We start from the raw sequence: 27971 nt of genomic DNA on the forward strand, positions 1-27971 counted from the left end.
TTTTCATTTAACAGTGACAACTGCTTGCTGGCAGATCTTGAAGCAGGGCCATTCCAGGACAGATGTGCAGAGCTGAACAGGGCATCTGGCCAGTGGGGTATTAGGGGGCTGGAATTCACTCCATGCTGTTACCAAGTCATGAGCCTTGGCACTTTATTCTCATTCATACTGAGGGTGGCGGGGGTCCTGCCCTGGACAGAACCTTTTTGGGGTTTGGTTTCTCCATCTATGAAATAGGATTGATTTTAGGATCCTTATGCTGAAAGGATTGTGTTAAGTCCATGTCCCCTTTTTCTAAACTGGACTGGGAATTGGCACACAATGATGATGATGATGCTAGCTAACAGTTCTGAGTATTTATTCTGCACCAAGTGCTGTTTCAAGCAATTCATATGTATGAATTCATGGCTCTTCTAACAGTCGTACAGTGTATGGTCTCTTATTACTCCTGTGTCAAATTGTGGTCTCTGATTATGGCTCTGCCTTATTTTTGGCAGGGCTTTTGGACAAGTCTGGTAAGGTCCTTTGGCTTCTGCTCCCTAATCTGTAAAAGGAGAGGATTGTAACAAATCAGCAACCTCTAACTCTCTTCATGTGCTTTTTTTTGACTGTTGAACCGTGTATTTATTTAGGAAAGAAGTGGCATGCTCAAATGTGATTGATTCAAGGAAATACAGAAAGGATGGGAGGGCACCCTAGGAATCGATCAGCAATAGTGGGGAACTATTAATACTTCCAGGCCCAAAGGGATGGGAGGGAGCTGTGGTCACAGAACCCAGAGAGGAGGGCTGTAGCTGAAGCCACTGTGCAGGCAAGGCCTCTGCTGGGCACTGTGGCCCCATGGCCAGCCCAGGGCTCTGCAGCCAGACAGATGGGGGAAATCAGTGCCCCACAGTCTTTATTCCCCTACCCTTTGATTTCCTGCTGATGCTTCCCATTGGCCAACCCAGAAGCCAGAGAGTCAGGGGACCTGATTGACTCTCCTCACTGAGGTTACCCTTGCGGGACACAAGCCCTGTTGGAGCTAGGTGTGTGGCTCCACAGGGACCACCATCATAGCAGTACATGTTTAATCCCCTAACCACCCCTAGGAATTGTTTTTAAGTCAAAATTATGTGGAATATTATGAAGACATGATTCTAAGAACAAATATTTTGTTTTAAATAAATATTAATGGATACTGTACTATATAATTCATTACATCTCATCTTTTATAATATTCATTATACACAAAGGCAGGTCTATCCGTTTTTTGATAAGGTAGCACACACTGTTTATGTTATCACATTAAATTATACAAGAAAAGAAAGACATGTCCCAACAAATACACTTTCAAGTATCAGAGTGTGTCATCCTTGGTTTTGGTAATGATGTATATAAAAACTTAGATTAGAACTTACATTCATATTAAAGCTTCCAAATAGGCAGAAAAACACTTTTCTGACTTGAAATGTGGGATCTTTGCCCTTTGAGTTCAAAATTTAGTATTTATTCATCATTCCCAAATTAGTAGCTAAAAGAGAAAGTTTTAGGTTACATTTACAAGTTCTCTGCAGATGGTAGTTGGGGACATTCTTTAACTCTCAATGAATGAAAAGGCAGTTGGATATAATTGCATATGATAGCTCCTCCAGGGGCGCCTGGGTGGCTCAGTCGGTTAAACGTCCGACTTCGGCTCAGGTCTTGATCTCACGGTTCACAGGTTTGAACCCTGCGTCGGGCTCTGTGCTGACAGCTAGCTCAGAGCCTGGAGCCTGCTTCAGATTCTGTGTCTCCCTCTCTCTCTGACCCTCCCCTGCTCATGCTGTCTCTCTGTCTCTCAGAAATAAATAAAACATAAAAAAAACCAAACCAATAGTTCCTCCAACCTTTTAACTTTGAGTTCTGGCAATGAGGACATATTTATATATCATATTAATAATTGTGGTATGCAATTTATGGATCTGTGTGAATATCACTTACAGGCAACTTTATTGACTTCTTTCTTGCCATTTTTCTGTCCTGCATTAATATGTTATATTTCAACATCAGTGTTCTTTATGTTTCCATATTTTTTTTAAAGATTGGTGTGGGTAAGAAATAAGCTATACACAAGAGTAAAAATGCAAACAGTGTAAAATGGTCAAAACCACTAGGTGATAAATGACTGGGGGACTAGGCACGAGTGTGTGTCTCTAATCACCATCTAATGTGTCTTGGAGGCTCCCATGCTGCTCATTAATAAATATAAAATGTCTATATAATCATTTTATGTATTATTATTTTACAGACAGAAATTGGAATAGATGCTATCACTGGCTTCTCCAATGTGAATGTGCTTCTTGGGGAAGGGGCCGCAGGGTTTTATAAACCTTTGAGTGGAGAATTTTGTTATAGATGAGACTTAGGATTCCTTTCAGTTTTTTTTTATTCAAATAGAAAATAACTCATAATACTTAGGAAACCAGGAGGCTCCAGTCTGCATTATCATCTACTCCGTTCCTGAAGGGATGCATGTCATGAATACAGCATAGACTTGAAATCAGGCATCCCTGAGCTGGAGTCCAGATTCTTCTCCTAGCTGTGTGACAGGACATGGCCCTCAGTTCTCAGGGCCATACTTAGCTCCTGCAGGGAAGAGGGATAGGTCTAGTAACCACCCAAAGGAGTTATTGTGAGGAGTTACTCATCCACTAATCAAATGCTTATTAAGTCACTGCTATGTACCAGACACATTCCAGGCACTAAGGGAACAATAGCGAATGGAACAGAAAATCTCTCTGCTCTTGTTAAGCTTACATTCTAGCAGCAGAGATGGACAAAGACACCAATAAATTTAGCACATAATGTTGGGTAACGACAAGTGTCATGAAGAAAAATGAAGCAAGGCCAGACAGTGGTGACATTTGGGATGGGTGCATCACAGAAGGCCTTTCGGAGGAAGTGAGTATGAGAAAGTCTGAGGGAAGGGTGTCCCAGGCCAAGTGCACAGCCATAGCAAAGACACTGAGGTGGGAGCAGATGTGGCGTGCTTGAAGAACAAGAGGGGTGAGTGAAATGGAGCAAAGCCAAAGGGGGGATAGCAGGAGAACATGAAGTTGGACCTATTTCAGGGGGGTGAGGGGGTTGAGGCCAGATCAGATAGGACCCTGCAGATCATGAAAACAATTTCAAGTTTTATTGTACATGTGATAAAGTCATACAGTTATCTTGAGCAGAGGAATAATCAACCTGAGAGATGTTTAAAAAGATTCTTCTGCCTTTTGTGTAGCAACGATATTGCAGGGCACAGGTGGAAGTGATTCAAGAGAGAGACGACAACAGTGGGGCCAGGGTGTGAGTGGTGGAGATGGTGAGATATGGTTGGATTTGGTGAGTTTTGGAAAGGATAGTCTGCAGGGTCTGCTGATGGATTGGATGTGGAGTGTGACGAAGAGAGTCTGTGATCTTGCATGTGTTTGTCCTGGCACCTGGATTGTGGTTCTGTCTCCTAATAAGGAGGATGGGGTAGGACAGTTGAAGGGTGGTGGGAGACGTAGAGAAACCAAGAGTTGCACTTCGGGCGCATTGACTTCGAGACTCTTATTAGCCACCCGTGGGGGAAGTGTCAGGTCAGCTGGTGGAATCATGAGATTGGAAATCAACAAGCTGGGAGAATATCAGACATGTTTCTTTTTTCTATGATTCCATCTCATGAACTCGGGACAAATCACACAACTGGGGAATGAGGCTTCTTGACTCTTTTAGGGTCATTAGGAATCTATAGCCATTGCTGTTAACTCTTGGAAGGGCTTCCTGAAAGGTACTCCTTTCTTCTTTGTGGTACTGGTGTGGTAGTTGACAGCAGGGGCTTTTGGACTTATTCGAGTTCGAATATTGGCTTTATGACCAATATTGGCTTAATGCACTTGCGTGAGATGTTTAACACTTAAATGCCCATCCTGTCATCTATTAAATGGGGATATAAGTGTATTTATAGGACTGCACACAGACTAGTGAATTTTGTGCCTTGCTCATAGGTCCCTTGGCTTGAGAGGGTAAGTGGGGGCTGGAATCCACACCACGTTCTCTCTCCAAGCTTTCTACCCTGATGTGGGGCTGTGTATTTCCAGAGAAAGGAACCTTTTCATTCACACAAGGACATCATTTTTGCCAAGCTCTATATTCACTCAGAGGGTTCTTGTGAGGTTCATAAGGGAGAATGCAATGAAAGCATTCCACAGAGTACCTGGAATAAAGTGGACAATTAGAGATAAAGATATTTTATTTTACTTTGTGATCTGTTTCTTCTTTTGGCTGGGGAGGCACAGCTGTTAACAGAGGTCCACCCAGCTGCTAAAGGGAATCCACAAATGTGTGGAAAGAGCCAGGATCAGAACTTGCTTTCTGTATTTCTCCTGGGTTCTAGAGAGGATCCTGCCAATGCTCTGCCTTTTGGAGCTTGGTTTTTTTCTGTCTTGTTCATCCTACTTTAACTTACTTTCCCAGCCCTGACTTTTTATCTGTCTAACTTGCCATTGCCTGACCCTCCCTTCTCTATTTGGCCCTGGGCTTGGCATCTCCATGTTCCGGTCCTTGGCCCTCCCCGGTTCCATTTGTACCTCTGGACACACCTGCTGCTTGTGGGGCCTGTGATGGGCCCCTCCATCCCTGCCGATTCTGAGTCCTGGGCCTGTAGCTTCCCTTGCTTCATACAGCAGTTCTTTATTTGGAAACCTTTTCAAACAGAGGAATTGGAGGGGAGAGGGAGACACTTGACAGAAGTGGCATAGGAGAGTGTCATGGACTTAGGGAGCTCTGATTCCAAGGAGTATTTTTCCCCCTCTGGAACTTCTGAAGTGCTCCCATCCCATTAGCTGGCATCTGTGTTGTCTCTTAATGTCAGGACTCGAGCCAAGCCTGGTTTTTACAGCCCTGAAGCCTAGCCCTTTCTCCACTCTCCTTTCTGAATTTGCCCCATATTTGCAAAATGTTCTTTTCAGAAGGAGGCCTTCTCTTGGCCTCTTTGGGATGGCTCAGAACTGAGAGCCTCCCTGCCCTCCATTGTTGATTGGAAGAGGGGCTACTGTGTGTGCTGGCCTGTGCGTGGCAGAGCGGGAGGCAGCCCAGCTCTTGCTTTCAGCTTTGGTAGATGGTTGACAATCCAGCTGCAGCTCCCCGACAGTGGGATCTCCCGCCAACATGGGGATGGGTTCCGGCCCTGGATTGCCAGGCTAGTGATCAGGAGGCAGAAGCTGGGAGGTGGGATGGGGGACACCTGGAGAACCTGATGTCCTGTGACCATGGGCCCTTTCTCACAGGCATGTCTGTATTCCTTGAGAGAAGCACCATGTACTTTAGGACTTCGGATTGTGGGCCCTAAGAAAAGAAACTGATAAGCACCATTCTTTAATGAATATAATGTGTATCTATATAATAAATGTTTGAAATCCCTTTTGATATAGATTTTCTTCTTAGGTTTCTTTTCTAGCAACCTTTCTGCTACCTACTGCCACCTCTCCCAGCTGCAGGGAAGATAAGGAGGGGCCAGTACTCCTTAGGAATGGAGTGGGGAGTGGAGGGGATAAGACATGGGGAATTTCCCAATAGACAGAAAGGGAAAACAAGCTTTTCTAATGAAGGGAGGCCATTGTAAGAGAGAAATAGAAAGATGTAGAAGGGTAGGAGTTGAGAGGTCATTATTCTGGTGCTTTCCTAGGGTCAAACTATTCTGGAGTAGGAGGCAAGCAAGAGGAAGCAAGCACCTGGATATTTTGGGGGTGAATCCTAGTGCCCAGGGTTTGCACTTCCTATCTTAGAATGTAGCCTTAGGAGGGGCGCCTGGGTGGCTTAGTCGGTTAAGCGTCCGACTTTTGCTTAGGTCATGATCTCGCGGTTCGTGGGTTCGAGCCCCGCGTCGGGCTCTGTGCTGACTGCCAGCTCAGAGCCTGGAGCCTGTTTCAGTCTGTGACTCCCTCTCTCTCTAACCCTCCCCTGCTCACGCTGTCTCTCTCTCTTGGAAATAAATAAAAAAAAAAAAACCATTAAAAAAATTAAAAAAAAAAAAAAAGAATGCAGCCTTACAAAATTGCAAGTCCTTTAGAGAAGCCCAGCATCCAGCATGGTGTCAGTGTCATGCTGCTGCCAGGGCAGCTGACTCCAGATGGCTGAGCCTGAAATAGCACCCCCTTCCTCCCAAAGACCACAAATACAGTCTGGAGGATCCAGAGCTTCTCATGAACCAGCTGACTTGAAGAGGCTAGAGCAGGGACAAGGAAGAGGCAGCACGTGATGGATGCCCCAGTGGGACCATGCTGGCCTGGCCATCCCTTCTTGGATGCCCACACAGTACTGGGGGCCAATCCAGCCCAGCTCAGCTACTGAGCAGTGGGGACCAGCGCAGGGCTCCAAGGTCTAGACCAGGAAATTCCCAGCAATCAGCCTTGAGGCCATAAGCCCCTTCCCCTCTTTCATCCTAAGGATGCACATACTTCCTCCTCACCTATATACTACCTTGTAAAGGTGTGGGAAAGCTCCTTGAGTTGGGCAAGACCATTCTGACAGGGACTTGAACCTTGACTTGACTGCATATTATCCCAAGGAGACTTTTTAAAAACCTGAACAAACCAAGTACCTTTAACTGTTTTTGCTCATCTGAATCTAACCTTAATTACAACACTAATTTTTAGCTTGCCTTGCAGGGTTTTGCAGGCATTAAATGAGATATTGTGTATGAAGCACTTAACCCAGAGCCTGGCATACGGTACATACTAAATCAATGTTGCATTTCTCCCCTTGTTCCCCAGTGCTCACCTTGTATGAGCTATGATTTCCAGGAGCTGAGGATATAGGAAAGGGGCATTGGTAATTGGCCCAGTCTCATGGTTTCACCAAGGAAAAGCCTTTGCTGGCTTGCCTGGCTTCTTCTGTAGCTGGGAATTTCCAGGCTGTCTTCCAGAGAACCAACCATTGTGAACTCTAATTAGAGGCTCCAAACTTTCTCTTTGGCATCCCAGCACCTGCCCACAGTCTGTCTCCTGAGGGGCTGGGAAAGCCTGAGCTTTTCGTAAGACCAGGAAGGAAGGTGCTTTGCTTTTCCCATGCTGCCAGGCGGATGTGGGCTTGGCAGGAGTTGAGAGCAGAATTTGGCCCCTCCGGCTGACAGGGCTGGCTCCCCTGGAACATGCCCCGCTGGCACGTCTCCTCCACTTCTGAGCTGATCGCTTGGGAATGGCGCAAGCAGCGATCAACCCCATCACTGCCTTGGGCTGCCCGGCCCAATGCCGACCTTGCATTTCAGGGCTGGCAGCCTTCTGGAAGCCTTGTCATTTGTTATCCTGGCCTTTTGTGTTTCATTAAGGTGCAAACTCCCTGTTCAGGTTGGTGACACACTGGGCCTGAATGATACATACACCAGATGTAGGTTAAATGCTGTCTGTCTTGAAGGCAACAGAACAGACAAAACGATCTTCAGGGAATCTGTTGGCCTGTGGATTATAGGACATGTGGTGTTTTTTTAAAACCTTTTTAAGATTGCTTTGGTTATTTGGGGCCTTTTGTGGTTCCATACAAACTTTAGTATTATTTGTTCTACTTTTGTGAAACATGCTGTTGGTATTTTTTATAGGGGCTGCTTTGACTCTGTAGATTGCTTTGGGTAATATGGGTGTTTTAACAGTATTAATTCATCCAGTCCATGAGCATTCCATATCTTCCTATTTGTTTGTGACATCTTCAGTTTCCTTCATCAGTGTCTTATAACTTTTGGAGTCCTGGTTTTTTACCTCTTTGGTTAAGTTTATGTTTGGGTATTTTATTTTTTTTGGGGGGGTGCAATTGTAAATGGGATTGTTTTCTTTTTTTTTCTTTTTTTTNCCTTTGCTGTGCAGAGCTTTTAATCTTGATGAGGTCCCAATCGTTTATTTTTGCTCTTGATTCCCTTGCTTTTGGATTGTTTTCTTAATTTCTGTTTCTGCTACTTTGTTATTAGTGTATTAAAGTGCTACTGATTTCTGGGTATTAATGCAGTATCCTGAAACTTCACTGAATTCATTTATTATTTCTAGTAGATGTTTTGGTAGAGTCTTTAGGGTTTTCTATATATGGTATCATGTCTTCTGCAAAGAGTGACTGGTTAACAACTTCTTTACCATTATGGATACCTCTGTTTTTTTTTTCTTGTCTGATTGGTGTGGCGAGGACTTCCAGTATTGTGTTTAATAAAAGTGGTCAGAACGAATATCCTTGTCTTGTTCCTCATCCTGGAGGAAAAGCTCTGTTTCTCTCTATTAATATGCGAGCTGTGGGTTTTTCATGTATGGTCTTTATTATGTTGAGGTATGTTCCCTCTAACCCTACTTTGTTGAGAGTTTTTTTTATTGATTTTTATCCTTCATTTTGTTGATGTGATACATCATGTTGATTGATTTGCAAATATTGAACCATCTTGTGTCCTTGGAATAAATCCCACTTGATTGTGGTGCATGATCCTTTTGGTCTTGATAAAGAAAAACAATGCTGGAAGTCTCATAATTCCAGACCTCAGTATATACTACAAAGCTGTAGTAATTAAAAAAGTATGATACAGGCACAAAAAATAGACACATAGATCAATTGAACAGAATAGAGAGCCCAGAAATGAACCTGTGATTACATGGTCAATTAATGTATGACAAAGGAGCCAAGAATATCTATGAGGAAAAAGAGAGTCTCTTCAACAAATGGTGCTGGAAAAACTAGAAAGAATGAAATTAGGGGTTACTGGGTGGCTCAGTTGGTTAAGTGTCTGACTTTGGCTCAGGTCATGATCTCACGGTTTGTGGGTTCAAGCCCTGCATCAGGTTTTGTGCTGGCAGTTCAGAGTCTGGAGCCTGTTTCAGATTCTGTGTCTCCCCCTCTCTCTGCCCCTCGCCTGCTCATGCTCTGTCTCTGTCTCAAAAAATAACTATAAAAAATTTTTAAAAAAGAATGAAATTAGACCACTATCTAACACCATACATAAAAATAAACTCAAAATGGATAAAAGACCTAAGTGTGATACCTGAAACCATAAAAATCCTAGAAGAGAACACAGGCAGTAATTTTTCTGACATTGGCTATAGCAACATTTTCCTAAACATGTCTTGTTGGGCAAGGAAAACAAAAACAAAAATAAACTATTGGAACTACATCAAAATAAGGTTTTGCAAAGTGAAGGAAACAGTTGACAACTGGAGAAGGTATTTGCAAATAACATATCTGATAAAGGGTTAGTATCCAAAATGTTTAAAGACCAAAGACAACACCAAAAAAAAAAAGTAATAAATACCCGATTAAAAAATGGGCAGAAGGTCTAAATAGACATTTTTCCAAAGAAGATATACAGATGGCCAACAGACACATAAAAAGATGCTCAACAGCATTCATCATCAGGGAAATGAAAATCAAAACCATAATGAGATATCACCTCACACCTGTCAGAATGGCTAAAATCGAAAAGATAAGAAATAAGTGTTGTTGCAAAGATGTGTAGAAAAAGGAATCCTCATGCACTGTTGGCTGGAATACAAACTAGTGCAGCTCTGTGAAAAACACTATGGGGGTTCCTCAAAATATTAGTAATAGAAATACCAAATGATCCAGTAGCTCCATTGTTAGGTATTTACCCAAAGAAAATGAAAACATTCAAAAGAATACATGCACCCCTGTGCATCCTAAGAGTCCATTGATAGATGAATGGATAGGACGATGTGGTATGTATGTATAATGGAACATTACACAGCCATTGAAAAGCATGAGATTTTGCCATTTGCAACAACATGGATGGACCTAAAGGGTATTGTGCTAAGTAAAATAAGTCAGACAGAGAAAGACAAATGCCGTATGATTTTACTCATATGTGGAATCTAACAGCAAAACAAAACAAAATGAATAAACAAAGGACAGAATTAGTACTATAAACACAAGAATAAACTGATGGTTGCTACAGGGGAGCAAGAGCAAAATGGGTAAAGAGGAGTGGGAGGTGCTCTACCAGAGAGGGCACCAGCTGATATTCCCATAGACATTGTCTAGTCTTAGGATATTTTTGTTTAGCTCACACATTTTTTTCCAGTTGAATTAGTTGCCAACTTTGAAAAATTAGGAGAAATACAGATTTCTACCTTTTCTTGAAAAATGTAGGATCTGGCAACACAGATCCCGTTTTCTCAAATGTCACCCTGGACTGCTGGAGCTGAGTAGTTACTGGTCCCTGGAGACAGACCTGAGCCCTCTAGCATTCCACTGGAGATGCTGTGATTGGTCATGTGCAGCCTACATCAAACATTTATGCTTCCTGCCTGGCTTCTGAAGGCATCTGAAGTTTTGACTCTACTACACTATTTTCCTTAAATGACACAATTGATTTTTTTCCCTACTTTGTTCTGTATGTTCTTACCCTAATTCTTTTTGACCTCCCTGCCTTCCTTTTCCAGGTATCTAGGCTCTGTATTCAGACTTCCTATCCACCCCTCTGACCAGCAGTATTTTTATGGTAAAAAGAGGAGTAAATTAGGTAGAGCAGTTAGAAGAGCCCCTTAAAATACCCTCTCCCTTCCTTTAAGAGGTTAAGGTATTTTGTTTCCATAAAGCTTGGAATGTTATTGAAGAAGTAACACAGTACCCGGTAAGGTTTAATTTATCAGATCAGCTTCTTAAGCATAAGTCTGGGAAACAACAGGAGAAAAGATTTGTAGATTATATGGGTTAAGAGAATGGTTGGGGAAATCTTATGTCTCTGAATATCTGAATGCCTCAGATGGTCTGGCTTCAGAGCTGGAAATAAAAATGAGAACATGGCAGGGGATGGGGGATGGATAAGTAGCTATGTATTGTCCTTCTCCAACTCAGCAAGTTTTCTGTAGGCGTGTCCCCTGCTCAATCATTTCCTTTTCCTTCTCTAAGTCCTTCCTAGAAGTCAGTATACTATGGAGGTGAAGAGCTGGAATATCAAGTTAGCCTCATTGGATTTGAATCTTATCTCTGCTTTCTTACTAGCCATGTGACCTTGGGCTAATCTTTTTGTATATCAGTTTCTTCATCCGTAACTGACAGGTAATAGCATACTACCTCATAGAGTTGTGAGGACTAAAAAAATAGACTGTATTTAGACTCTCTTAGAACAGAGCTTGGCAAAGAATCAGCCCTCAATAAATTTCAGTCACTATGGCTGGTGTTGTTATCCTGGCAAGCACACTAGACATAGAGGGGTCAGGTGGCTCTTGCATTGTCATGCACTAGCCATGTGACCTTGGACAAGTCTGTCTATCCAGAGAGCTTTAGTTTTCTTACCTGGAAAAGATGTCGTGAGAATTTAAAGTGGGGCCATACAAAACAATCAAGACAAGAGCTCTAGGGCAGTTTGTCTTATGTGCCTCCTGCCTTCTCTGTTCCCCTCTATTCTTCCAGAGGTGGGCAGTGTGGAGTGCAGGGGAAGGCAAGATGAATGTACCCATGAGGAAGCAGCTAATAGTATTGCATGGTCATGGAAAATAGGATCTGTAGTGATATCCCTTCCTTCATTCCCCATGTTGGTAATTTGTGTTTTATCTTTCACTTTCTTGATTAGTCTGACTGAAAATTTATCAGTTTTATGGATCCCGTCAAGCAACCAGCTTTTGGTTTCATTGACTTTCTCTATCAGTTTTCTGTTTTTCTTTCTCACTGACCTCTGCTCCCCACTTTATTATTTCTTTCCTTCTTGCTTTGGATTGGATTTGTTCTTCTTTTTCTAGTTGAAGTGTAAGCTTAGATGATTGATTCAGAACTTTCTTATGTTAGTAAAAGTATTCATTGCTATAAATTTCTAAGTATTGCTGTAATGGCATCCCACTATTTTTGATATGTTATGTTTTCCTTTTCACTCAATTGAAAATACTTTCTAATTTCCTTTATTTCTTCTTTTTCCCTTCTTTGGGTTATTTGGAAAGGTGCTGTTTAATTTCCAGATATTTGTGGTTATTTTCAGATATTTTTCTGCTGTTGATTTTTAGTTTAACTTAATTGTGGTCAGGGAATAAATTTTTCGTTACCTCAATCCTTTTAAATTTGTTGGATTACCTTTATGACTTAGAATATAGACTATCTTGTTGAATGTGTATTGAAAACAGTGTATTTTCTACTTCTTTGTGGACTGTCAGGGGAAGTTGGTGTGTAGTTACATCTATGTTCTTACTGATTTTATATCTAGTTTTCTCTCCTTACTTGAGAGAGAAGTGTAAAAATCTCCAGTTTACTTTTGAAAATTTGTCTATTCATCCTTTTAGTTCTATTGGTTTTTTTTCTATGTATTTTGATGTATGCAGCTGATGTATGCATTTTAGTGTATGCATTTAAGATTATTAGCCCTTTTTAATGAATTGACCACATTATCATTAATTGATGCCCTTCTTTATCCTAGGTAATTTTCTTTGTTCTGAAGTCTTCTTTATATGTCTCAGTTTCCTTTTGATTCATGTTTGCATGGTATATCTTTTTTATTTCTTTACTTTTTTTCCTATATATGTCTTTATAATTAAGGTGGGTTTCTCATACATTTACATTTAATGTTATCATTAATATTTTAAAATTACCATTTTACTATTTGTTTTGTCTGTAGTTTGTTTCTGTTTTTCCTCTTTTCATGACCTCTTAGCAAATGAATGTATTTTATGATTGAATTTCATCTCCCGTTTTGGCCTATTAATTATACCCATCTTAAAAATTTAGTGGTTTCTCAGGGTTTACCAGAATACATCTTTAATTTATCACATTCTACTTTAAAATAATATTACACCATTTCACTGATGATGAGTGATGTTGAGCATCTTTTCATGTGTCTCTTGGCCATCTGGATGTCTTCTTTGGAAAAGTGTTTATTCATGTCTTCTGCCCATTACTTCACTGATTATTTGTTTTTCAGGTGTTGAGTTTGGTAAGTTTTTTATGGGTTTTGGCTACTAACCCTTTATCTGATATGTCATTTGCAAATATCTTCTCCCATTCCTTCAGTTGCCTTTTAGTTTTGTTGATTGTTTCCTTTGCAGTGCAAGAGCTGTTTATCTTAATGAGGTCCCAATAGTTCATTTTGCTTTTATTTCCCTTGCCTTTGAGGACGTGTCAAGCAAGAAATTTCTGCAGCTGAGGTAAAAGAGGTTTTTCCCTGTTTTTTCCTCTAGGGTTTTGATGGCTTCCTATCTTACATTTAGGTCTTTCATCCACTGAGTTTATTTTTGTGTATGGTGTAAGAAAGTCCAGGTTCATTCTTCCATGTTGCATGTTGCTGCATGTTGCATGTTCAGTTCTTCCAGCACCATTTGCTAAAGAGACTGTCTTTTTTCCATTGGATACTCTTTCCTGCTCTGTCAAAGATTAGTTGGCCATATATTTGTGGGTCCAATTACGTTCTCTATTCTATTCCATTGGTCTATGTGTCTGTTCTTGTACCAGTACCATACTGTCATGATGATTACAGCTTTGTAACTAAAATTAACAACTCAGGCAACAACAGATGTTGGCGAGGATGTGGAGAAATTGGAATGCTCTTGCCCTGTTGGTGGGAATGCAAACGGGTGCATCTACTCTGGAAAAATGTGGAGGTTCCTCAAAAAATTAAAACTAGAACTACCCTATGACCCAGCAATAGTGCTTCTAGGAATTTATCAAAGGATACAGGAGTTCTGATTCATGGGGTCACATGCACCGCAATGTTTCTAGCAGCACTGTCAACAATAGCCAAATTATGGAAAGAGCCCAAATGTCCACCAACTAATGAATGGATAAAGAAGATGTGGTTTATATATACAATGGAATACCACTTATCAATGAGAAAGATTGAAATCCTGCCATTTGCAACAATGTGGATGGAACTGGAGGGTATTATGCTAAGTGAAACAAGTCAGTCAGAAAAAGACCAATATCATGTGTTTTCACTCATATGTGGAACTTGAGAAATGTAATGGAGGACCATGGTGGAAGGGAAAGGAAAAAATAGTTTTAAACGGAGAGGGAGGCAAACCATAAGAGACTCTTGAATGGGGAGAACAAACTGGCGGTTGATAGGGGAGTGGGGGAGGGGGCAGTAGGTGATGGGCACTGAGGAGGGCTCTTGTTGGGATGAGCACTGAGTGTTGTATGCAAGCAATGAATCACAGGAATCTATCTTCGAAACGAAGAGCACACTGCATACATTGTATGTTATCTAACTTGAGAATAAATTTTAAAAAAATAATAAGATAAAATAATATTATACCATTTCAAACTCAGGGTATGGGCTTCCCAGTAGTATCTCTTGGTTTCTTCCCTCCTGTCTTTTGTACTATTATTGTCATATTCCTACATACATTATAAACTCCCTAAGACATCATCACTATTTTTGCTTGATACCAATGTTTCTCTGCCTTTATTCCATTATAGCTTTCCTCCATGAAATTTAAATACCATGTATGTACTGTGTATCTGTTTATGTATTGTGGGACTTTGGAGACCTAAAAACCACCTAAAAGCTACCTAAGATAGTTTTTGGCTTCCAAAGAACTAGTTTTATACCCTGTGGAAGCACTATTTCATATAGTATTCTGTATTCTGGTTTGACTGTTTTTTTTTTTCTTTCCATTCTTTAAGGTTGACATTCTATTATCTTCTAGCTTGCATGGTTTCTGCCAAGAAATTGGCTGTAAATCTTACTTTTATTCCTTTGCATATAATACCTTCCCTTCCCCAATATCACCCTCCTCCTCATCCCAGCTTAATTAAAGATTTTCTGTCTTTGTTTCTCAGAAGTTTGATTATGATATGTCTAGGTATGTGGGATTCTGTTTTGTTTTTATATTCTGCTTGGAGTTCTCTGGAGTTCTCGGATCTGTGTTTTATTATTTTTTATTAATTTTGGAAAAGTTTTTTTTTTTTAAATAAAGCCACTTTTTTTTTCTANGAAAAGTTTTATAGCCAGAATCCATTCAAATATTTCTTTTGTCTCTTTCTCTTAATTTTTCTGGAACGTCAATTACATATATGATAGACCCTAGGATATTATCCTGTGTCTCTTGATTGCCATTTTTTTCTTCTGTTCTTTTTCTTTGTGTCTTAGTTTGGATAATATTTGTTGACTTATATTCAGATGTATTTAGTCTTTCCTCAGCTGTGTTTAGTTTCCTGCTAAGGCACTCTAATAAAGACATTTCTCATATCTGATATCCATTATTGCTTTTTTTTTTCTCTAGCAATTCCATTTTACATTTTTGTATTTCCATCTTTCTATGGAAGTTCCCAGTTTTCTCACACATGTTGTCCTACTTTTGCATTAGATTCTTTCTTAAAAAATGAATTATAATTATTTTAAAGTCCCTAATAATTCTGGCATCTATAGCAACTTTGGTTTTGTTGATTTCCTAATTTCTTGACAGTGAGTTTGTAATATTTTATGTATCTTCAGATTTTTTTTTATTGAATTCTGGATACTGTGCATGAAAGGACAATAGTAACTGAGGTAAATGGTATATACACCTAGAAATGGACTCAGGGTGCCTGGGTGGCTCAATCAGTTAAATATCTGGCTCTTGATTTCAGTTCAGGTCATGATCTCATGGTTTGTGAGATTGAGCCCCACATCAGGCTCTGTGGTGACAGGACAGAGCCTGCTTGGGATTCTCTCTCCTTCACTTTCTCTGCCCCTCCCATGCCTGTGTACTCTTGCACATTCACGTGCTCACTCTCTCTCTCTCTCTCTCAAAATAAATAAATAAACCTAACAAGAAAAGAAAAACTCAAATGGGCTTGTACTTCTTCTGTCACGCCAATAATGAGAGGAAGAGTCAACCTAGTCAGAGGTTGAGCAGGGCTTGGATTTTGTTGTTGTGAGAGTGTGTCTGCCACTTCAGTGTCCAACAGACTTCAGATTCCTTCAGTAGTGGGATGCTATTACCTTGTACTTTGTGTGTGCCCTGGAGTGCTGACAGTTTGTCCTTATTGTCCCCTTTGCACCGTCAGCTGTCAGCAGTCCTTTGCCACAGAGGGGTCTCTCTCCTGCCCCTCCCTCACTGCAGACTGCTGATCCTTGTCACTCAGTGATTTGAATAAGAGATGGTCCTGGTAGATGGGTGTGCTTTCACACCCGTCTGCAATTAAGGAGGCCCTTTCCAGTTTCTGACCTTGCTCGTTAACCATCGTCATGAGTACTGGGTGGCGGTTCTTGGCTAGGATCTTATGAATGAGCGCTAACCCCTGTTGTGCCTGGAGCTCCCAGTTATTCTATTATGTCATGCTAACCTGTACTCAGTCTTTCAGGATTTAAAAAATTGTATGTATTTGTTTGTACCCACTTTTATGGTGACTGCATTTTCTTCCCATGCTCTGCTAAATCTGAAACTTGCTCACGTGACCCATCTTTCCTTGGAGGGGATTGTCATTTTTTTTTTTTCAGTTCAGTTCACATGATTACCTTGCAGCCTCCAATCCCTGATGGGTTCAAGGAAGGTTTGATGTCACAGATATCCAGATTTATCTTGCTTTTAAGGTGGAAGCCCCATTTACTCGCAGTAATCTACATCCAAGGTGGGAGGAGCACCTCTGGTAGTGGAGAAATAGATTCTGTTCTCTGTTGTTATTCTTTCGTCCTCACATCAAAGACTGGGCTGCACTCCCTTGTCCCTCCTGTGTTTTATGTCAGAGGCTCTCGAGAAATAAAATCTACTGTTTCCCTGTGGTTTTATTTTCCTCATCAGGTGTCCTTAACCATGATTTGTTTAAAGGGAAAAGAATCCCTTTTTAGAGACTTGGTGTGCTAATTTACTAACCTTCCTGAATGAGGACCAAAAAGATAATGGCTTGTTAATTTTCTCTTCAAAAGGAATTTTTGTAAATAAAAATAATTCATTAACAAAGTAGAGAGTTTAAAAATGCAGAATGATGAAAAATAAAGAAATAAAAAGAAACCCACCCATAATTCCAGGCAGCTAAAGAAGCACTGCTAATATATTACCAAAATGCATCTAGTCCTCTTTCTATGGGTTTCATGCTTTGTGTACACAAGTATACATGCTCAGCTATATAATTTCTGTGTTTTGTTCATATAAGCGAGTTCTGAAAAGGTGTGTTTTTCTATGGGTTGTGGTACTCATGAGATGATGATGTGTCATTCGTGTTTGTCTGGTAAAGATGCCAAAATGTATGGCATATTCTCAGCTTGCTGTTATGTTAGGGCTGGATTCCTTCCTGCAGCTATGACACAGGAATAGCCAGGGCAGGAGTGTGTGTGTGTGTGTGTGTGTGTGTGTGTGTGTGTGTGTGTGTGTGTGTGTGTGTGTGATTCCAAGGGAACGTAATTCATATCAGAGGAGACCAGCTGATCTTTGTGCCAGGGTCCCTCTGTCGCCATCTAAATTCTATCTCTTTTCCTTTACACCAACCCATTGTCAGGTTTAGAACAAACAGAAATGAGGAAAGTCTATGGTGTTGTTCTTATGTGTTGCTATTTTCTTTCTTTTTCAGGAAGTATTTTGGGGAAAAAATTGGACTGTATTTTGCCTGGCTGGGATTATATACATCATTCCTCATCCCATCTTCTGTAATCGGGGTGATCGTGTTTCTTTATGGATGTGCAACAATCGAAGAAGATATTCCCAGGTGAGATGGTTTTAAAGAAAAGGGCTCAGTTCCCACATGGCAGTAGTTTGGAGATTCATCCCAGTTGCAAGTACATTTCACACGCTTCCTTCCAAAGTCCTCACCCTCTATTCTCTCCTCCTCCTACCACACATGCAACTTCCCTCCAGAGACATATCTGGGAACTACAGAGTCTGGCAATGGCTTCAGAGCTGTGCTGGGGTGGCTCCCTTCCTTTCCTACTTAAGCTCTTCTCCAGGGCCTGAATCTGATATGGGCAAATGGATTATACCCGATGAAAAAAAATCATGCCTGAGAAATACATTTCTCCCTCAACTTCACGACTTATTTTTTTCTCTGGTTTTCTGTAGGACCCAAGGCAGGAAATGTTGAGTGGCGATCACATGTTTATATGGTCAAACACTGTTGGGATAAAACACTGTGGGGCCAACCATGGAAGCAGGCAGTTCTGGAAAGAAGGGCTCAGCCTCTGGTTCAGGAAGTTGGAAACTGCAGATGATAGGCCCCATGTTGGGCTCTTGGAGAACCAAGAGATAGGTCCTTCTGGTGAAAAAAGAGTACAAAGAATATAAGCACTTAAAAATAGCATCCTTTAGGATGGGCAGCATTACGTATTAGCTGAAGGACCGGGTAGTTTACTCCCTACTCTTGCTTCTCAGCTGTTAATGGTGATAATAACTCATATCTTGTGATGTTTTTGTGAGGATTCAAGGAGACAATGTTTGGCACATAGCAGAATATAATAAATAGTTGTTGAAAGGGTCAACGTATGTAGAAATAAAGTACAAGTGACAAGAGAGACACTTAATTTGTATTTCAGATTGAAATCTCTTGTTCTCTGCAACACTGTCCTTGAAAAGTGAAGGGACAATGGAAATAGGGACTCTGTTTATCTCCTGTCTCTGGTTCTTTCTCATATTTGTTTCACCACAGATTTCCTCCATTTGATGTAAACACTCCTACTAATAGCTCATGGGTGTTATAACTTAGAGCTTTCTATTTGATTGGTCCTGAATGAAAAAGTCCTGTTGGCTCACTTTGGATTAGGTGGAGCCCCTGGGCCAGCAGTCATGGCTGTGGGCCAGGATCACACTGTACCAGCAGGATGTCCCTTCAGTAGCCAGGTGGATGAGGACACTGGGCAGGCCATGGGTGTTACCTGTAGTTGGAGGAAGTAATGGCCATCCTGGAGAAAGGGCTGTGCTCCTTTGGGGAAAGGGTTTCACCAATGGCAGGAACCAGGTAGCTTTTCTTGCCTCCATGTCAGTCTACAGAAATGGTCTTGTAAACTAGAGAAGCTGGAATTGGCATTGCCAGTGGTCAGAATAAAGTGAAATACCTTGAGATCAGAGACAAGAGTTAGGATATTTTTGTGTGTAAAACTCCAGGACCAATTATCTGGAGTTCTTGACGGGGAGTTCTGGGACCTTTGTCACAAGAGATACGTGGTAGAGTTTCTGCTTTCCTCAGGCCATTGAGCACGAGGGGAGAACGGATACTTACCAGATATCTACCTTGTGCCAGGCACGGTGCTGGGTGGTTTTCATGTACTAGTTTCTCCGATCCTGTAGGGATCAGCTGTTGTAAACTGTTAGGTAGGTATTATTTTCATCTGAGGTTGAGACACTGATGCTAAGTGTGGTCACGTAACTTGTCCAGCTTCAACAACTACTAATTGTTAGGGTTGTGGTTTGACCTCTGCTGCTTCTTGCTCTCAAGTCTTTGCTTTTCTCCATAAGATGTTAAGTCCCCCAGAGGGCTCATATCTTCCTCGGTTCTCCAGGTAGCTTCAGCTGGCCTTGCCTGGTGCTTTGTCAGGAAACGTGGCTCCTGCATTTTGCTTGCCCAGTTTGATCTATAGAGAGCTGGGCCTCAGATTGATCCAAACTGGAAAAATCCCTACTGTGCATAGAGAGCCAATGCCAGTGTAGGTGGGGGCTTCAGCGTGCTGGTCTATGTCGGGATTTAGAACTTGTGCCCTGGTTCCCCATCTGGGAATATGTGAGACTGACCATTTTAGATGGTAATTACCATGGTCTACACATGCTGAAAAGTATATGTCTATACACATGAGCTTGTATATATGCAAGTATATACATGTAAAATGTCGTCATTATCACTGCAGGTGTATCCTATTACCTGTAAGAGTATGTAATGTTTCACAAACTATGTATAACAGCCCATTAATGAATTATAGAATCAGCTGAATGGTTATCTGTTAAGTGGACCAGAAAAAGACAGGATAGAGTAAAATGAAATGTAACATTAGTATTCATAATATTCATAATACTAGTATTCATAAGAAGGAGGTAAACATATTGTTTTATGAGATTTTATTTAGTTATATAAGTATGTTTATGGGGGAGAGAGTATGTGTGTATTTGCATACTGGAATCTGACTAAAAGATTTTTTTTAAACTATAGGTCACAGTCAAAAAAGTTTGAAATTGACTGTTATCAAGTCGAAATTTTGGTTGTTGGTCTTGTAGACTCAGGTTTGTGTGTGATAAATAAGGAAGATGTAAATGATAAAAAAAAATAAGTGTATTATGAAGAGTTTTTTTTTTAAAAGAACTGCTCTTTAATCATAATTTATCCATCAGAAATCCAAGCTCTGTGGGATTGATGAAAACTCATAAAATACCACTCCCCATCAACAAAAGGATAATCTTTAAATCCCAATACTGAATCTAAACAGACTCATACTCTTCAAGGATGTGTGTCTGTCAGCTGCTCCTAAACATGATTAAACACTTGCAGAAGTAATTCCAGGGATTACTTTAGAGTATTTTGACATTAAGCCTGGAATTTATTATCTATGTATCATTTAAAAAATGTTTTATTTTGAAAACATTATAGATTAATAGGAAGATAGTACAAAGGGCCCATTATACCCTTCATCCGGTTCCCCCCACTGGTTATGTCTCATGTAACTGTAGTATAATATCAAAAGCAGAAAACTTACATTATATGGAACTTTAAATGGTACCTTTTATCACCAACAACTTTGATATGTGAGATACAAATATCACTTATGAGTAATAAATAGTTCCATATGTGTATGATATGGCTCTAGTACTTTCCTCTCCTAACCAAGGGATTGATTCCATTTATTAGGCATTTACTTACATGGGTAGGAAAGACTGGGGCATTTAAAAAAAACCTGATTGATCTAAACCATGTTGAAAAAAAAATGGTTACTTTAGGTCTTAGACTTTAATAGCAGATGTTGTGTCTGAATTTCTTGAATCATTGCTGTATTGTACCTCTCCCTTCATGCTAACACAGCCCTGTATCACGTAATTTGTGAGCAATGAGTTACTACTGATTAAGAACACCACTCACCTTGTGGTCCCAGTTCAGCTGATTACCAGGCCATTTATCAATCTTCTTATGCTTTCTTGAGAAAATAATAGATTGAAGAAATATGATTTATAGCCACATTGCTTCTAACAAGAAATCTGTGGATTATGCAGCTATTGAATAACCCAGGTGTGATTTCAGTTCTAGGTGAGCTTCCCTCATCTTTCCAGTTGTCTTTTCAGCTTGTCTAGAGAGACAGCCTCTCTCAGAGAATACAAAGTCATTTTAATATCCTCTGAAGGCAGAATTTCTCCAGAATTCTGCTCAAATTGCTTGCATCGAGCAAACAAACAAAACAACCCAATACCTATAAAGTATTCTGACTTCAAATTTAAATGATCTGAGGAGTGTCCATGTTATAATGGCTGCCATTTTGTACAAATGATTGGTGACACAGCACTTAAGTTTCAAAGTGCTTTGTACCAAACTGGTTGCTGACACTGTTTTCATTCCTGACCTTTTTTAGCATTGACTAGGTTTGATGAGAATTAGGTTGACTAGGATTATCCCTCCCAAAGTCTATGTGTAAAAAAAAAAAAAATCCCCAAAGAGCAAAGTGACGTCCCTGACACACATACTTGAAGGACAGCACTGAGAAACTTATATGTTCTCAAACATGGCTTAAAAGCACAGCTCTTTACTATACTTCATACAGACTAACAGTTTTCTATGTGAATCTGTTTTTTTAAGAGGGTACTCTCTTCTCTGAAAATAACAACTCCTTATCAATGATACAGCAGACACTTGTCTGACCCAGAAGACATAGAATAAGCCTTGCTTTCTAGTTACCAATAAGAATGTACCCAAGTGTGGGGTATGTGGGTAGCTCAGTTGGTTAAGTATCCAACTTTGGCTCAGGTCATGATCTCATGACTGGAGAGTTCAAGCCCCACATCGGGCTCTGTGCTAACAGCTCAGAGCCTGGATCCTGCTTTGGATTCTGTGTCTCCCTCTCTCTCTGCCCTTCCCCTGCTTGCACTTTGTCTCTCTCTCTCTCTCCCCCAAAAGTAAATAACCATTTAAAACAACTTAAAAAAAAAAAAAGAATGTACCCAAGTAAAACCAGCATGGCTGAACTTACTATTAAATATTATTATTTAATATTGTCGATGTGAGTCACTGCTATTGACAGTTGCCAATGGAGAGCTTAGCAGCGAGTCAGTGGAAGAATGAGGATTTAGTCTCAGAGACCTAGAGCTTTCCATTCTCTCACACAGAAGGCCTTTCCTTGCTGTGGGCTTAATAGGTCATTAAAAACAAGCCTGAAAGCTGGGACTTGACAGACAATGACAGCCCTCAGGGAAATCCTTCAGCTTCTTCATGAAAGGGAACTGGATCCAGACATCCCTTGACTTCTGGGTTTCATCTAAGCACTTGATTTAGCACACAGGGTACCAGCCGACACACTGTGGCAATGGCCTCCCACCTGTCAGCCATACTTTGTAGTGCCCTCTGCGGCCTCTTTCCAGAGGAAACATAGCTATGGTTTTGAGTGTAGTACCCCTACTTCGCTAAGACTGTATATCCAGCTGCTCTGTGGGAACAGCTAATGCTGCATTTTCATCACATCTTGAGTTCTCCACCCTTTTCCCCCAAACAATGAGCTTAACCATCTACCCATTCCCCAGGGGAAATATTACACACTAGAGCGATGAGTTCATTCATTTTCTTACCAATATGTAGTGTGGAAGGACACTGGGGAAGCCAATTAGGGCTGGTAGTTTTTGGTTCTTATTTGCAAGCATTCATATGAGCCTGAATTTATTGGATGTAGCTAATCACCTAAAGAGTGAATGGAATTTCAACTATATTCATAGTCCATTAAATGGAAATTTACTGAGGATAGCTAAGAATATAGCTAATGGTTATTTGATTCATGCTTCTCTCTACAAGTATCATAGAATCTAGACTTTGGAAGAATTTACCTTATTTCATTCTTCTGAATCCCATTTCATATTTTTTAAAAATAATTTTTAAATTTATTTTAAGAGAGAGATCAAGAGAGAGAAAGGGAGAGAGAGAACAAGTGGGGCAGGGGCAGAGAGAAAGGGAGAGAGAATCGCAAGCAGGCTCCATGTTGACACAGTGCAAAGCCTGATATGGGGCTTGAACTCACAAACCACCAGATCATGAACAGCCGAAGTCAGAGTTGGATGCTCAACTGACTGAGCCACTCAGGTGTCCCCCATTTCATAGTTTTGATCATTTTTATTATCCTGACAGTATTAATCCCCATTCTACAAATGTGCATGTAGCTGACACACTTAGAAAGGGGCTTCCAACCCAGCTCTGACTCTATTCTTCCCATGGCTTCTCCTTTAGAAGTAAGAGCTTGTGTTGATCCAACCACACTGTTGTGTTTGCTTCTCCCCATAGTGAGTCCCACACGTGTTTAGGGCAGACAGTAGGGTTTAAGAAGACAGCCTGTGCTTGTGTGACGGCAGCGGTGGAATCTGACTTCAGGCGGGTGATGGATTCATAGTTGTTGGTGCTCCCCACCAACCTCATAGATGCAGCACATTTTGAGGGGACTTTATAAGGCATCACTCAGTGTACAATGTCTCTGACAGATTCCCACTAATTTTCTGTTAGGACACTCCTAGTGACAGGGGGATCCGTACCTCAGAAGTGGCCCATCCATTTCTTTGACAAAATTCAGAAATAAAGCTCTCATGGCAAAGAATCCAATTCCAATGTCTCTAACACACCTCACCTATGGAGTTGATAAGCACAGCCATGGATTTGGAAGTGGTAGATGTTTTTAGGGTGATTTGCCTGGGGTGGGTCCTACTTGAGCTCTGCTTGACCCAGCAGCCTCTCTCAACTGCAGCAAAGAGATGTGTGACCAGCAGAATGCCTTCACCATGTGTCCCCTGTGTGACAAGTCCTGTGATTACTGGAACCTCAGCTCAGCCTGTGGTACGGCAAAGGCAAGCCACCTGTTTGACAACCCTGCCACCGTCTTCTTCTCCATCTTCATGGCTCTGTGGGGTAAGTGGTCACCATGAGCCGTGCTTATATTGGTGATACCTATAAGTGGTTACAGTGACAATGCTCTGAAGCCCATACCCTTTGATTTATGTCTTTTAGTATTTAATACTTACACCTCAAGAAGTATTTTGGGGACAGTAACTTTATGTCTTACTTATACATGTGAATAGAGCTAGGAGTATCCTCCACCACTTTATATATTTTTAAAAAGCACATAGGATGTTCATCTTGTTTTAATCTCATATATGATATATTCAGAATTTGAACCAATGCATGTTTGAAAACCCCTAGCACACCTGTAAAGTCTATCTACTAAGAGATATAAAGTCATAGATATCCAGTATAACACTCAGAGTGGTGGGGTGACTGCCAATGTCACCAGGGTGGCTTGTGGTCAGGATGGGCCCAAACCTGGTCTCCTGACTCCAGGCTCAGTGCAATTTCCAGGACACCATGAGTGTAGATATTAGGGATTTTATTTAATGCCAGAGAAGTATTGTCAGTATTTCCACCCAAAAGAATTTGTGAAGGAAAGAACAGATAGTTTCATCATTTTCCTTCTCCTCCCTTACCCCCAGAGTATTAGGGTAATAAACTTTCTCTGGACCATAGCCATCTGACCACAAACATACACACACATGCATGTGCACGTGCGTGCGCACGCGCGCGCGCACACACACACACACACACACACTTCTATTTACAAACTGGAATGGAATAACCTGGAATAATAACCCTGTGGTAACTGGACATTTCCAAGACACACCTATGTGTATCATACAAGGAACAGAGTCAACATGTTTCAGCCCATCTTGAGTAGCCATCTGACTTTCACTTTTTACTCACCATTGGCCATGCAAGCCCTTAGCTTCCCCTTTGGATTGCAGAGCAGCAGGGCCATGATCATTTTGGAAAGGAAACTTGATTATCACAGACTCCATGGGGACTGAAGGACATGCCAGGATGGGACTATGAGTAACACATTCCTGAAAATGTGAAGAGGGGACAGGGAGAGGTCTGTTGTCAGTAGTGCTGGGAGTACTGAATACAAGCTTTCCTGTTCCCTGTAGAGACCTCTTCTTGGGTGGAGATAGAACCAGACTGGAAAGATCGCCAGATGTTACTAGGTCACCAAAAAACATTTCCAGGGGCACTCTATTCTTTGTTCTCAGGTGGAATAGCCACTACTCAGGAGCACATGGGCAGTAGTCAATCCACAGAAGTAGGGTCAGGGAGTAGGAGGAAGTGACACTTAGTACCATTTGGTCCTGGAATAGTTCACAGGAGAGGTTCACAGAACCTCAGTTCACAGAACTGGCTGAAGCTGAAGCTTGTTGCCTGGGGCATCCTAGGCACCAGCTCTGTGGCTCCTTGTCAAGCAGGGCATCTCATAATTACCCCCCAAATCCACTGGAACTGATTTTGAACTTGGAACACATATTCAGTTTTTGATATATTACAATCTTAATTCCCAACAATTTGTCTTAAGAGATACCCATGATTGGGGCACCTGGGTGACTCAGTTGGTTGAGCATCCAACTTTGGCTCAGGTCATGATCGCACGGTTCATGGGTTCAAGCCCTGCATCGGGCTCTGTGCTGATAGCTAGCTCAGAGCCTGGAGCCTGCTTCAGATTCTGTGTCTCCTTCTTTCTCTGACCCTCCCCGACTCATGCTGTCTCTCTCTCTCTCAAAAATAAATAAAACATTAAAAAAAATATTAAAAAAAAAAAAGAGATGCCAATGATTGAGTAGCTCAAGCTTAATAACACTGTGATCCCTTACGGACTTTCCTAGGATCCATAATCCCTTGTTGAAGAGAAACTTGGTTTTCAATTGTACTTTCCTACTCTCAAGCCCCAACAACTACCTCTCCTCTTTCCTCAATAGCTATAATTAACAGATGCCTCCCACCCCCCTGGGATCTGCCTTAATTTACTGCCCCCACCCCTTGCTCTTCTCTCTCCCCCTCCTGTGGCTATGCAGGGAAAGCAGGAAGGGTGGGATGCGTCAGAGCTTCCTGGCATAGCGTGGGGTTCAGTTGTGTTTTCTAACAGCCTTGCTGCGTTTTATGTGATTGTGTATTTGGTTGCTGCAGCCAAGAGCCGCTGGGCATGATTGCCTGCAAATTACAATTAAAAATAATAGTACTGCCTCTCATTACCATGATTATTATGATCAGTGGTGCTGTGTTGGGTGGGCCTGGGCTGAGGCCCAACCTGCCAGGAGGAAGGCTGGGGAGAAGTAGTACTTTGCAGAGGGACTCTCTGTCAGTGGAGCAAGATTGGGGGCTGCTGAGCCAGGGCTGTGTGGAAGGTGCTAGTCCAGCAAGGCCTGGGTCTGTGGGAGTCTTCAGGTCCAGCTCCTGGCTCCTCTGTGGTCTGTCTTCAGACTGCAGGGAACTTTGGAAAGTGAGAGAAGCCCTATTGAAACGGGAAGTAAAGGCACAGGGTTTCTGAACTCTCTTCTGAATAGACGTTAAGGACACTGTCTTAGGGACCAGGCAGTCCTAGATGTGTGTATCTCAGTCCTGCCCCTTACCCGCTGGGGGTCCATAGCGAGGCAATGTGGATCTGGCTCCTGGTCACAAAAGTCAACAGTCTTTTTCTTTTTTTTTTTTTAAGGTTTATTTGTTTTTGAGAGAGAGCAAGTGCAATCAGGGGAGGGGCAGAGAGGGGGGGACAGAGGATCTGAAGCAGGCTCTGGGGGTGACAGCAGGGAGCCTGATGAGGAACTCGAACTCACTGATACTCAACCGACTGAGCCGCCCAGGTGCCCCACCAAAGTCGACACTCTTAACCAAGGTTCTGTATGTCTGAGGCAAGGGTCTTAAACTTTGGGCCTCATTGTGCTCATCTGCTAGGGGGGTGAAAGGATACTTACCCATAGTGTTCCCGTGAGGAGTAAATAGATGTGTGCAGAGCACCTAGCAGAGTCCCTGGCACGTAATGGACACCAGGAGCTATGAGCCACTCTTCGTCATTACAACGGTCCTCCCTTGTGCTCATGGCTCCTCTGCAGTGATCTTTGCCCCTCTCCTCTGTTCCCATGGTTGGACTTCTCTGCTTCACAGAGATGGCAGTCGGGAAGCGCTCCAAGCCCCGCTGTATGCAGAGCCCTCCTCCAGTGCTAAGAAGAGTGTAGGAAAAGGAGGGACGCCCTCCTGCCAGCCTTGTTCTCAGAGCATCCCCAGGCCACTGCCAGGGTTGGGAGGTCACGATGCACTGATACTAAGAAGCCTCAAATCCATGGGAGAAACCACATGAACCCATGCACTGTAATGTAGGCGCCAAGTCAAACAAATGTAGCCTTTAGCAACGGCACATTCAGCTGGTCTGTAGGTGTTCTGCTTAGTTCTGGGCTGTGCCTGAGGTAGACAGGAAGCTAAGAGCTGAGGAAGGAAGTTTATGGCACCGTTGCTACACTGCTCTGCATCATGCAGCAGCAGGCGCCCAGGCTCTTCCTGTGGGTGGTTTGGAGGTGTGGGGGTGGCCTCAGAGAGAATCACTTTCCTTTTTGTCCACGGCACCTTTTTGTCTCTCTAAGGAGAGTTAGGAGTGTGGAGGAGAGGGTGCCCCAACCCTGATCCTATGGACAAGATGGGGCTTGAGTGGGTCAGGAGAGGATGAGAGTAGACAGTGGAGGACAGCATAGAAGAGCAGGACAGTCTGCATGAGTTGGGGATGAGGAGGACAGTGAGTACGTGACCTTAATGGCAATGCAAGTATGAGGTTGTATGTTGACAAACCAAGGGAATGGATTCAGGCAGGTGGGTCAGGCAGCATATTCAGGGGCCCCCAATCCAGAAAGAAGAACTTGGGCAATAAGGAGCCATTGAAAGTTTAGATGGGGGAGAGTGGGCATCCCCCTCTCCCCACCCCCTCTTCACGGCCCAAATGCCATTGTCTTCAAGACTCCGCTCGGGTGGCTTCTCTGGCAGCTGGCACTCCCTCTGGTGCATGCCCACAGCTCTTATCTGTGCCGCTCTTTAGGTCCTGCTCACTCTATGCCTTGTATTAATGTTACCGACAATCTTTCCTC

At 42.0% G+C, this 27971-nt stretch overlaps 1 protein-coding gene across 1 annotated transcript in view; it reads left to right on the forward strand.

The window, feature by feature from the left end:
• ANO2 (anoctamin 2) overlaps positions 1–27971 on the forward strand; it is a 328305-nt gene that overhangs the window by 140402 nt on the left and 159932 nt on the right. The window contains exons 12-13 of the mRNA XM_077759020.1: positions 17443–17577; positions 23771–23931. Coding sequence (XP_077615146.1) covers positions 17443–17577; positions 23771–23931 — 296 coding nt within the window. The remainder of the gene's footprint in view (positions 1–17442; positions 17578–23770; positions 23932–27971) is intronic.

This window comes from Crocuta crocuta, unplaced genomic scaffold (assembly GCF_008692635.1).
Source record: "Crocuta crocuta isolate KB4526 unplaced genomic scaffold, BGI_CrCroc_1.0 scaffold72, whole genome shotgun sequence".
Taxonomy (NCBI): Eukaryota; Metazoa; Chordata; class Mammalia; order Carnivora; family Hyaenidae; genus Crocuta; species Crocuta crocuta.